Source organism: Camellia sinensis, chromosome 12 (genome assembly GCF_055761805.1).
Source record: "Camellia sinensis isolate YWXY chromosome 12, ASM5576180v1, whole genome shotgun sequence".
Taxonomy (NCBI): domain Eukaryota; kingdom Viridiplantae; phylum Streptophyta; class Magnoliopsida; order Ericales; family Theaceae; genus Camellia; species Camellia sinensis.
Window position 1 is genome coordinate 100,727,624 of NC_138972.1, and position 12,865 is coordinate 100,740,488.

At 43.5% G+C, this 12,865-nt stretch overlaps 1 protein-coding gene across 1 annotated transcript; it reads right to left on the minus strand.

Annotated features, from left to right (window-relative positions):
• Nucleotides 1-451: 451 nt before the first annotated feature.
• On the minus strand, nucleotides 452-12,496 carry LOC145803769 (uncharacterized). The gene is made up of 3 exons (XM_082897109.1): nucleotides 10,471-12,496; nucleotides 9,562-10,389; nucleotides 452-544 (listed from the first exon to the last, which is right to left on the minus strand). Exons 1-3 carry the CDS (start codon nucleotides 10,948-10,950, stop codon nucleotides 452-454), a joined length of 1,401 nt encoding a protein of 466 aa, XP_082753235.1. The 5' UTR covers nucleotides 10,951-12,496.
• Nucleotides 12,497-12,865: the final 369 nt, after the last annotated feature.

The following is a 12,865-nucleotide window of genomic DNA, read 5'->3' on the forward strand; positions in this document are numbered from 1 at the left end:
TTTAATTAATACTAATGGCATGTTTCAAAGTAGGATGCCTAATTGTTATTTACTTCCAAAGTAGAGGATTATATGGCCGTGACATATCGGTTAAATTGTTTCCTCCAGCTTCATGCATTTAGATGGTTTTTATTTTATTGACTACAGGGGTTTTAGTTCCATCATGAGAGCTCGTGTTTTGTGGGTTTGTACTAATTGTGTTGTGATTTTGGTTATTTGGTTGGAGAGAAATATAAGAATATTTGAGAATAAGTTTGAAGATGGAACTATGGGATAGGATCTATTGTTTTATGTTTTTTGAGCCTTTTAAGGGTATTAATTTGCTTTCGATTTCTAGAAATTAGAGAGCTACATGTGATTGTGCTTTGTTTAGGGGAAATTACAAAAATCATGGAATTTAACTCTTGTAACAAATTAAACCCTTTTTTTCTTCCAATTTAAACCCTAATATTTAATCAAGGTTGTTAAAATCGGAATAATACATTGGATTGTTGGGGTTGGTTACAACATCAAATCGTAGAATCAGATTGAGGACTGTAAGATCCTGTAGAAAAAGAAAAATTGCACAATAATTTAATTTCCAAATTTTCTTAAAAACTATACATAAAATAAGCCTAAATTATAACAAAAGTAAGTGAAAATATTGTGAAAAATGTAATGCTCCATGTAAAATGTAAATATAATATTATACAATATAAAACTCTAGTAGTAAAAGTTTTTCGTTTTTCAAAAGATATGATATAACACTTTGCACTCCACAAAAGTGCATATAAAAATATTAAAATAGTTAACAAATTTAGATTTGACAATATATTAGAGTTGTGAACTCTTCTAGGTGTTATGTTGAAAAGCGTTTTGGACATTGCACACGACACGACATGACACTAACCTCGTGTCAAACATCGGCATGATGTTCATTAGACACTTCTTGACATGTGCGTTGTTTAGACATGCATGAAACGTACTACAAGTTTAAAAAACAAAAAAAAAAAACTTGAAATTCAATGATAAACATAAAAATATTATATATTAATACCCATTCTCCCATTCTTCTCTTCATCTACTGTGGAGTTTACACCCTAACTATATGTTTATGATTGTGAAGTGCATTTGTTTAGTTATCTCTTATTCCTTCTTGTCACGCCCTGTTTTTTTTTTTTTTTTTGGTGGTGGTTGCTTTTGTTCTTAAAATTTCACCCTTCTTTACCAATCTTCCATTACTTGTCTGAAACAGGGATTCTGCTCTAATTGTATCTAAACACGAGAACGTTAAACAAGGAGTTACTCCAGATAGTTATGATGAAAAGGTCCAAGAAGAAGATGGTTCAAGGGTAATGTTTACTTGCCGAGTGCAGAAGACCACCTGTGCGTAATTGAAAACTCACTGCCATTTATCTTTTCCCTGTTTATGTCTTATAGGAGCTAACTGTTAACGAATGTAAGAGAAGAGACTCATGTGGTAAAAAGGTCAAACTTCATCATCTCCCAGATGTTTTATGGGCAGTATCAGATTTATTTAATCTATTACAGAAACACACCGACACATTTATGTCCTGCATTCACAATCTTTATTCACTTTTAACGCCCCGCCAAAATCATTTCCAGAAATGTATTCTTGTATATTATTGGTCTTATTTGATTCGATGAATATGAAAATTTGTCAATTTAGATTGATTTGTTTCCTTTTTTTCTCGTATTTGTTTGAACTTTGATGATAGCGATATGGAACAATTGCTACTATGTGTGGGGACATATTTTTTGAATACCAACACGTGGCATGGTGACGCCGACGTGTCAGCCGAGGTGCCACGTGCCCTGGTAGTTAAGCCGAGGTAATCTCGGAGAAGCCGAGGTAATCCCGGAGAAGCCGAGGTCATCTCCGAAGATGTCGGAGTCCAAAGATAAGGGACAAGAGTCCTAAGGCAAAGAGGGGACTTAGTTAAGATAAGGATAAAAGCTCTTAGGGAGTTTATCTCTATCTCTTAAAGAGTCCAGAGTAAGCACTAAGATTGGAGTTCATAGAAGTCGTACTTCTAGTTGGACTTGGATTGAGTATATTATAAAAGAGAGGCACCCCCGTGGGTCTAAGGTATGCAATTTATACTTTGAGTATTCAATTTAGTACTTGATTATCTTTGAGAGATATACTGACTTGATCGTCGGAGTGCCCCCGGGTGGAAGAACCACCGCCGGAGCTTTTCTTTTCTGTTACAGGTTGCTGGAGCCATCTATTCTGCCGGTGCTTAGCTGCTGATCACTAAACGGGCAGTGTGGTCAGATTTTTACCCACACAATTTGGCGCCGTCTGTGGGAACGAAGGAAGAATAGATGGCCAGTAACGGACAACAAGGAAACGCTGGGGACGATGCTCCTTCTGGAAGCAGCAGACCGATTAACCTTGACACCGAAGGAGACAATCGCAATACAGAAGCCCGTGACCAGGGTCACAGGGAGAACGACGATATCCAGGAAGGTGACACAACAAAAAGATCAAACCAAGGAAAATACTACAATGAAGACAACCTCCAGGTATGGAGGGACAGGTGCCTACGCAGAGACGAGGAAGTAAAGGAATTAGCAAACAAGTTGGCGGACCTCCAGTCAGTCGTCAACTTCATGATGCAGAACAATGTTATGCAACCACCATACCCGCTGCAAGATACGCCAATGCCAGCAACCAACACCCAGAAGGGTGGAGGAAAAACAATCCCCGAGGTCCCTCAACATACCAGGAGCGGAAGGCATTCTCACCGGCCTTCCAGGGAAGTCGGACGAGAAAGGCCGAGGCAAGAAGAGTCCCGAAGGACGCAACACATGAAGAATCCAGACCCCAAAGAACATCGACATGTTCAGGGGCAAGTACTCCACTTTGACACAACCCATGAAGAGAGACCCAAACGGACCCACCTCGAGGCTGAGAGCAGTATACCAAAAAGACTAAAATCAAAAGACAGCCGAGCTCCAGGGAGGAGCAAAGAAGACTTAAGGGACTACCTCAAGAGGAGGCAGCAAAATGCAGAGGCCGAGGTAAACTCCCCAGTAAAACCGAAGACAGCCTTCTCGGTAGAACTGGACAAATTCGAACCTCCCAAGAGGTTCAGTATGCCGAGGTTCCAAATCTATGATGGTAAGTCAGATCCAAACTTTCATGTTGGGCTATACCTAAATTCAATGGCACTATATAGCGGGAACGAACCATTGCTCTGCAAGGTATTCCCCTCATCCTTTGGGGAAATTGCATCTGATTGGTTCCATAAGTTACCGAAAGGAAGTATAAAGACATGGGAAGGCCTGGCCGAGATGTTTGTGGCCAGGTTCGTGACCAACAAGCTGCAACCCCTGAGGGTTGATGCTTTGATGGCTCTAAGAATAACCAAGGAAGAAGGCCTTAGGGCCTATGCGAAGAGATACTACGAGGTGTTCAACCGAATACCTGAATGCAACCAGGAAGTAGCAGTCGTGTCTTTCAAGAACGGCCTGAAAGATGACTGCCCACTACGGAAGTCTTTGGCAAAAACACTGCCAAAGAGCATGGAGGAACTCATGGCAAGAATTGAGAAATACGCCAGGGCCGAGGAAGATACGTCGGGAAACAAAGAAGTGAAGCAAGAAAAGGGAAACGTCTCACCGAAGCGAGGCCGAGTCAACAACGGACTCACCAGGCAAGAAATAGAATTAAGAAATAAACAGGCGGTAACCACGGTATTCCGGATCCCCATCCATAAAATCTTGGATCGGATTCGGAATCAACCATATTTCAGGGCTCCAGAAAGAGCACCAGGGGAATTCATGGGAAAAAACGTCGGCAGACGTTGTGCCTACCACAATGAGGGAGGGCATCCAACTCAAGGTTGCAGGGCCTTAAAAGCACACTTGGAGGACCTAGTAAGGCAAGGCCTTCTGACGGACCTAGTCGATGAAGCCAGAACAAGGGAAGAACAGGCAAGGTTGCCTCAAGCACCAGCAGCACCCCCTCCCCCAGCACAGCGACCACAGGCAGGAGAACCAAGGGTGGTCAATGTGATCCACTCAAGGGTCAACGAAAACGAGGTCAGAGGAGAAACCCAGAGGGTAAGACATTTACAGCATATCCACCAAGTTGGGGACAAGAGACATCGGCCAGAAGAATGCCAAGGGCCAATGATAGCCTTTACCGAAGCCGACCTAGAACTGGTCCAACATCCGCATAATGACGCCTTGGTAGTATCCCTCCAGGTTGGGGAATGCCAAGTAAAACGCATCCTAATAGACCAAGGCAGCTCCTGTGACATCATGTACGTCAGATGTTACAGAGAGCTAGGCCTTCACCCCGATGACCTAGAACAATCCAGCGGCCCGATGGTCGGCTTTAATGGAACGCCAACATGGCCACTGGGTGCAACAAGCTTAGAGGTACAAGCCGGCACTAAGAAGATCAGGACAGAATTCCTGGTCATTGACACACCCTCACCATACAACATCATCCTTGGAAGACCGTGGTTGCATGCAATGGGGGCAGTTCCCTCGACGTTGCATCAACTACTCCGGTTCCCAACGGAGCATGGGATTGAAGAAGTCAGAGGGGATCAACTACAAGCCAAAAATTGCTCCATGGCAGCAATAAAGTCCACCTGTAGTATACAGGAGCCAAAGAAAGCAGAAGTTGAAGATGGAGACATGGAAGTCCTGGAAGACGTCGGGAAAGAACCGATCGAGAAAAGCGAAGAAGCACTAAAGAAAATCTTCGTCCAGGAGGGCGACGAAGAACGATTTTTTCTTCTCGGCTCCGGCCTAGCCAAAGAAGAAGAAAAAGAACTAGAAGATTTTTTAAGGGCAAACATAGAGGCATTTGCCTGGACACCCTATGAAATGCCTGGCATTGACCCCGAGGTCACTTGCCACAGTTTGAATGTCGACAAATCGGCAAAACCAGTGATTCAACGAGCCAGAAGGCCGACGTTATTACACGTCGAAGCAGTGGAGGAAGAGGTAGACAAACTCCTTGAAGCCAGGGCAATCCGAGAAGTCCAGTACCCAACGTGGCTGTCCAACACAGTAGTAGTAAAAAAGAAAAATGGCAAGTGGAGGGTTTGTGTGGATTTTACCAGCCTCAACAAAGCTTGCCCCAAGGACAGTTTCCCTCTGCCCAAAATCGACCAACTGGTTGACGCCACTTCGGGACACGAAAGGATGAGTTTTTTAGACGCATACAGAGGGTACCACCAGATTGCTATGTACCCTCCAGATGAGGAGAAGACCGCGTTCATCACCCCGAAAGGCCTGTACTGTTATAAGGTAATGCCTTTTGGGCTGAAAAACGCAGGAGCAACCTATCAGAGGTTAGTAACAAAGATGTTTAAACATCTGATCGGCAAAACAGTAGAAGTTTACATTGATGACATGGTCGTAAAGACCAAGGAGTCAAAAGGTCATCTTGCCGACCTAAAAGAGGTCTTTGACATACTCAAAAGATATCGGCTCCGACTCAACGCCGCAAAGTGTGCCTTCGGAGTTGGGTCAGGTAAATTCCTAGGCTATCTGGTAACAAGAAAGGGCATAGAGGCCAGCCCAGACCAAATCAAAGCCATCCTGGAGCTACAGAGCCCAACATCGGCAAAGCAAGTCCAAATGCTCACTGGAAGGGCCGCAGCCCTGAACCGATTCATCAGCAGAAGCTCGGACAAGTGCAGACCCTTCTTTAACCTGGTAAAAAAAGCCACAGACTTCCTGTGGACCGAAGAATGTGAAGCAGCCTTAGCCGATCTGAAAAAGTACCTGACCACAACCCCGGTCCTTTCTAACCCTGTTCCAGGAGAAGAATTATTTTTGTACTTAGCAGTCTCTGAACACGCAGTCAGTGCAGTGCTAATCCGCGAGGAAAAAGGGGAGCAGAAAGCTGTCTATTATGTAAGCAAGACTTTGGCTAACGCAGAAACAAGGTACCTACCACTGGAAAAATTAATGCTAGCCTTGGTAATGGCCTCAAAGAAACTAAGCCATTACTTCCAGGCACACAAGATTGTGGTTCTAACAGAGCACCCATTGAAGTCCTTATTACATCAAGGAGACTTAACAGGAAGGATAGCAAAATGGGCAGTAACACTGGGACAGTTTGACCTAGAATTCAGGCCAAGAACAGCAATAAAGGGCCAAGTTTTGGCCGACTTCGTCGCAGAACTCACACCTGAAGCCATCGCACCTCAGGCTCCGTCGAGCCGAGATGAGCATCACCCCGACAAACAAAAAGAAACCCAGTCAAAGACAAAACAGCAAGAGAAAGAAAGGCTCAGACCATGCAGCATCTACATCGGCGATTCGTTCAGACTATATGTCGATGGAAGTTCAAACCGCCAGGGAGCAGGAGCAGGAGTACTGCTGATATCTCCAGATGGAGAGATTGTAGAACAATCCATCCGACTGGGGTTCAAAGCCTCCAATAACGAAGCAGAATATGAGGCATTAATTGCAGGACTAAAGCTAGCAGCAGCAGCAGAGGCAGACGAGGTAATTGTTTTTTGTGATTCGCAATTAATTGTTAACCAGTCAACAGGAGAATTTGCAGCCAGAGATGAAAGAATGTCGGCATATGCAAAGGAAGTCATCCGACTGGCGGCCCTATTTCAGAACTGCAGATTACTCCAAGTCAGCCGAGATGACAACACCCACGCCGACGCATTAGCCAACCTGGCCAGTTCAATTCAAACTGGAAAAACAAGGACAATTATGATCGACTACATGTCAGCCCCGAGTATAGATAAACAGAGCACCGAACAAGAAACAATGTGCGTGGGCCTTGGACCAAGCTGGATGGATGCAGTCATTGCGTTCCTAAAAGAGGGGAAGCTGCCAGAAGACCACAAAGAAGCACATAAAATTAGGCTGAAATCCGCCAGATTCAGCCTAACAGCGGAAGGCCATCTTTACAGGAGGTCCTTCACTGGACCACTTTTAAGGTGCGTACACCCTTTGCAGGTTGAAGATTTTCTTTATGAGATCCATGAAGGAATTTGTGGAAGCCATGCCGGGGGCAGATCGTTAGCCCATAGGGCCATTACCCAGGGGTATTGGTGGCCCTACATGCAAAAGGATGCCGAAGCCTATGTAAAGAGATGTGAGCAATGTCAAAGGTTTGCACCTTTGATACATCAGCCAGCTGCCGACCTAAACCCAGTATCCAGCCCCTGGCCGTTTGCCCAATGGGGCATGGATCTGGTGGGACAACTTCCCCAGGCAACTGGGCAAAGAAAATATTTACTGGTAGCAACGGACTACTTCACAAAATGGATAGAGGCAGAACCTCTTGCCAAAATCCGAGATGTGGATGTCAAGAATTTTATTTGGCGAAACATAATCACCAGATTTGGGATCCCAAGAGCAATAGTTGCCGACAACGGAACACAGTTCGACAGCAAACTTATCAAAAACTTCTGTGCGAAATTCAAGATCAAAAACTATTTCTCAACTCCAAGTTTTCCTCAAAGTAATGGGCAAGCAGAGGCGTCCAACAAAGTAATCCTGGATGGGATAAAGAAGAGGCTCCAAGCAGCAAAGGGAAAGTGGGTGGACGAGCTGCCCAACGTACTTTGGGCATATCGGACCACGCCGAGAAGATCAACGGGAGAATCCCCTTTTGCCATGGCCTATGGCACAGAAGCAGTCATCCCATTGGAGATCGGCATCCCAGGGATCAGAACCCAGGGAGTAGAGAATGGCACCAATGACATACTCTTAGCCCGAGACCTGGATCTACTGGAAGAACGAAGAGAGAAGGCTGCAATTCAGCTTGCAGTATACCAGCAACAGCTTGCCAGAGCTTACAACAAGAAGGTTAATCCAAGGGATTTTCAAGTTGGCGACTTAGTCCTAAGAAAAGTCGTCGGAAACAAGAAGGATCCCAGGGAAGGCAAGCTTGGCCCGAACTGGGAAGGACCCTACAGAGTTACTTCAGTATTGGGCAATGGAGCATATCGGCTTGAAGACAATGAGGGCAAAGCACTACCCAGACCTTGGAATACTTGTAACTTGAAATTCTTCTATCATTAGATAAACATCATTGTTTGGCCGATATTATCAATAAAGTCTTTTCAGAATTCTCTCAACACATATGATTAATGGTTATCGAAGACATATCAAACTCAGGCAAACTAAGCCGATGTTATTCCTTGATCCACTTGTTGAAATTTGTAGCAATTTACAAGTTGGAATCAAGCTGATTCCTTATCTTCACTTGTTGAAATTTGTAGCAATTTACAAGTTGAAGTTAAGCCGATATTATTCCTTGATCCACTTGTTGAAATTTGTAGCAATTTACAAGTTGGAATCAAGCTGATTCCTTATCTTCACTTGTTGAAATTTGTAGCAATTTACAAGTTGAAGTTAAGCCGATATTATTCCTTGATCCACTTGTTGAAATTTGTAGCAATTTACAAGTTGGAATCAAGCTGATTCCTTATCTTCACTTGTTGAAATTTGTAGCAATTTACAAGTTGAAGTTAAGCCGATATTATTCCTTGATCCACTTGTTGAAATTTGTAGCAATTTACAAGTTGGAATCAAGCTGATTCCTTATCTTCACTTGTTGAAATTTGTAGCAATTTACAAGTTGAAGTTAAGCCGATATTATTCCTTGATCCACTTGTTGAAATTTGTAGCAATTTACAAGTTGGAATCAAGCTGATTCCTTATCTTCACTTGTTGAAATTTGTAGCAATTTACAAGTTGAAGTTAAGCCGATATTATTCCTTATCTTCACTTGTTGAAATTTGTAGCAATTTACAAGTTGAAGTTAAGCCGATATTATTCCTTGATCCACTTGTTGAAATTTGTAGCAATTTACAAGTTGGAATCAAGCTGATTCCTTATCTTCACTTGTTGAAATTTGTAGCAATTTACAAGTTGAAGTTAAGCCGATATTATTCCTTGATCCACTTGTTGAAATTTGTAGCAATTTACAAGTTGGAATCAAGCTGATTCCTTATCTTCACTTGTTGAAATTTGTAGCAATTTACAAGTTGAAGTTAAGCCGATGTTATTCCTTGATCCACTTGTTGAAATTTGTAGCAATTTACAAGTTGGAATCAAGCTGATTCCCTACCTTCACTTGTTGAAATTTGTAGCAATTTACAAGTCGAAGATAGGCCGAGGTTATTGCGTAAGTTCTCATAGCAACATGTGGGTTGTCTGAACCCTAGAGAAGATGCTTAACACTTGTTGAAAGTTGTAGCCATTTACAAGGTTATGTTAAGCCGACGTATGATCACCCGCTGAGGTATACAGAAAATTAACGGGTCGATGCAAAGGTCAGTATCTTGCCGAAGTAAAAGCCTTGCAGTTATACCCAGGGTATGTAGCCCCGAGAAGATTGCACAAAGAAAGCATGCAAAAATTTCTAAGTATAGAACTATGCAGAAGCAAGCAACAGAACATCACAAGATCAAAAATATCCATTGCAAGAACAGTTGCAATTACATACTGAAAAAGGCACATCGGCCATAAGAAGGAATGTACATTGTTCAGGAATTAAAAGAAAGAACAAAGTCCAAAATCCAGAAAAGAAAGAAGGGAAAATCAAGACTCTTGAACATCAGCAGCAGCAGAAACTGGAACCTCGGATGATTCAGCTGGAATATCCTCGGCCAACTTCTCCGCTCGTATTTCGGCATCTATCTCTGCTAAAGTTGTGTCAAGACTTCTGTCAGTCAGAAGAAGGTCAGATGATGGACACCCCTGAACAGGTTCCCTGGGCACTTCCTCAGCCTCATCACCCACTTTATCTTGAGTTAAGTCTAAAATTTGCTCAGCTGGAAAGGACTTGGCCTCAGTAGCGCCCTTGGGTTTTCTCACCAAGGCTTCACCTTCATCTTTCTCTTCGTCTTCACCCTCAGCTTCTACCTCGGTCTCTGATTCATCCTCAGCTTGACTTGGAGGAAGAAATGGTAGAAGATTAGCATCAACTTGGCGCAATGGCGAGTCAGCAGGGAGATCAAGCTTCTTTATCAGAGACATCCAACCAAGGGAAAATCCCCTGTTGCATGCCTGCCTGACTTGAAGTTTGTATTCTTCTGCAACGTCGGCCATGCCTTGAGCATAGGCCTTTTCATCGGCCTCCTTGACTTCGGCCTCCTTGGTGGCCAGAGCTTGTTGAAGTTCTTTTTGCGCTTGGACCTTCTGAGCCTCGGCCTCCCTTTTCTCGGCTTCAGCTACTTTTTTAACGGCCTCAGCAGCTTCGGCCTTCTCAAGAGCTAAGGTTTGGTTCTTCGTCGCAGCCTCGGCTTGATCCTCTAGTTTCTTCATTTTTACTTCAAGAGCCCTTAATTCTCTCTTCATTGAGGTCGCTTCCCTCTTCATATCAACCAATCTTTGACGATTCTCAAAGGATTGCATTGAAAATGAGTGGGCATGTTGGATAGCCTGAATGCAAACAGAAGTATCAGAAAATTTTCTCAGAAAGAAAAAGAAGGAAGAAACATAAATACAAATAGAAATACTTACTTGAGCAGAGTGTTGGAGCATCAGAGCGTAATTTTCATACTCACTGAACTTGGCATTTCGCTCCAAGTCATTCGGTAGAAGAAGAGCGGTGCTAAGGGCGACAGCAACGTTGATATCATCAGCACTTTCACTAGCCATGATAGGCCTGTCCTCCAGAGAAAGATCAGGGGCCCATGGGACGTCGGGCTTCTTTGAAGCCGAGGTCGTCGCAGACGATGACCTTGGCCTCTTTGTTTGTGTAGATCCTGAGGGTTGGCCCTCAGCAGACCTTTTGGTTGAAGTAGAGGTTGATTTTTTGCTTTCAGCTAGCTTCAAAATCGGCAGAGCATCCTCAGCCTCGGCGTCTGTAGCCTTGGCCTTAGGCTGAGCCTTTTTTACTCTCTTTTGTTTGGGAGGGAGCGTTGATTGCGCCGGCGCGGCTTCGGCATCAGTTGGAATATCGGCGAGAAGGTCTTGGACGACAGGCCTCGGACGAACCATCTCGGCAGTCTTTACTAGCCTTCGTCGGCGTTTACGTTCAGGAATTGGTATTAAGAAGGGAGCCGAAGTTGATGGAAGATCGGCTGGGTCAGATGTGGACTCTTGATCTGTCCGAGATGTAGAAGCAGTTAAGGTTGTGGCTGTTGGTGGAGAGAGACTCTTCTTCCTTTTTCGAGGGACGTCGGGTAAAATGGATTTGTGTGTGGGGACAAAGTTTAATAATACTGGGGCTTTTCGTTTAAGGATTGGAAGACCAAGAAGTGTTCTCAGATCTGGTCCTGGGAAGAAGGATTGACGAAAATTTTTCGGTGGTTGATGAAGATCTGCAAAGAATCAGACGTCAGAAACAACAAAAGTATTTAAGTGTTGAATGAAAACAACTAAGTATTGACTCAGGGCTCTTACTCTTGCCCTCTGTAAGTGTTCGAGGAAGAGGGTAAAGGTGGACATCTTCATCTGGGCCAAATTCCCAATTTCCAGAGGCAATAAGATAGTCATCTCCAGCCCCCTTGTTGGAGTCTGGAAGGTCGGCTATAATCTTGTACTGAGTGGATCTCGGCTTAAGGTAATATACAAAACCCCTATCCTTCAGATCAAGAGGGCACATGGTATAACAATATTGAAGGTCGGCGAGGGTGATTCTGAGGTTTTCTTGCCTAGCTAAGGCTATAATACCATTAATTATCCTATAGGAATTGATAGTAAGTTGCATGGGGTTTAGCTTATAGAAATAGAGAACTTGACGAAAAAGGGGATCGAGTGGAAGCCGAAGTCCACATTCGATAAAAGCAACTACTGGAAAAGGCATTGTATGGTCTGTAGGCACGATAGTGTCATTATCTCCAGCCAGCTTAAGATGAACGTCGGCTGGGATAGAGAATTCTTGCCTAAAGTATTCAAGACTTGTTGGGGTATTTACCCTGTGCCTCCACATACCCATTGTGTCGACCTAAATTAAGAGGAATATGTTTCAGAAGACGGGCGTTTTTCAGGTTTCCCTAAAGATTAAGGGTTCTACAGACAAATCCCAAATCTACGAACTATTAAGATAAAGATCGAGGGCACAGATCTGGGGCAGATACAAAAAAGAGAAAACAAAAACGAGGTTTCAGATTCAAGAACAGAGGTATAATTTTCAGAAACAATAGAGGTACAGGAAAAAATCAAGAACAGCGGCGAAAAGAATGATGGAAAAGCATAGAGGTTCAAAATATAGCCACAAAATTCAAGGTACAAATAGATCCCAGACCTCGAGTAAGATCAGCAATGGCAACAGACTGACAATAGCGCATAAAGAAAATAAAAGAAATTAAAGGAAGGGGTCTTACCAGGAGAAGTGAAGCCAAGGCAATACTCGTTGAATCCAGAAACCAGTTGCGACAGCAAAAAAGGCTTTGCAAGAAATACGGGACTAAGAACAGTTCCAGAGAAGAAATTGAAGCAATGGCAGATTTGAAGAGGAAGAACGAGCTTTCGGAAGAGAAAGAGTAAAGAAGATGAAAAGAAAAAGTGAAGAAAAGATAGAGGCAAAAGAAGTTTTGTCAAAAATTTGAAACAGCGGCAAAAATAGGGCAATTATTGCGCCTAGGGTAACGCACGCGTCAGACGGCGCAGACGAAACGAACAGACAGCTTCCAGGCGCGTCACTAACACGCTCCAATAAAGACGAAACACGTGGAAGGAACAGTTAGACATAAATGACAGCTCATGTGCATAGGGGAGTACGACCGAAGCCACGTTCTCCGAGGAGAACACGTCGGCTGAAAAGAGATAATCTTGGCAAAGCAGTCTTCTTGAGCCATTATTCAGAAAGGAAGTAAAAAAAAAAAAAAAAAAAAAAAAAAAAAAAAAAAAATTCGGAATAGGTTCCATCACCTCAGAATGCCGAGGTAATAGAACCTAGGGGGCAGTTGTG

Excerpts from the sequence above, each read along its gene's own strand:
- LOC145803769 (XM_082897109.1), bottom strand. The coding sequence starts at position 10,950 with ATGGTTCGTCCGAGGCCTGTCGTCCAAGACCTTCTCGCCGATATTCCA. Across the intron at positions 10,390-10,470 it reads TGCTCCAACACTCTGCTCAA|GCTATCCAACATGCCCACTC; the intron begins GTAAGTATTTCT and ends GTTTGCATTCAG. Across the intron at positions 545-9,561 it reads CAGTTTCTGCTGCTGCTGAT|GATCTTACAGTCCTCAATCT; the intron begins GTTCAAGAGTCT and ends CTTTTTCTACAG.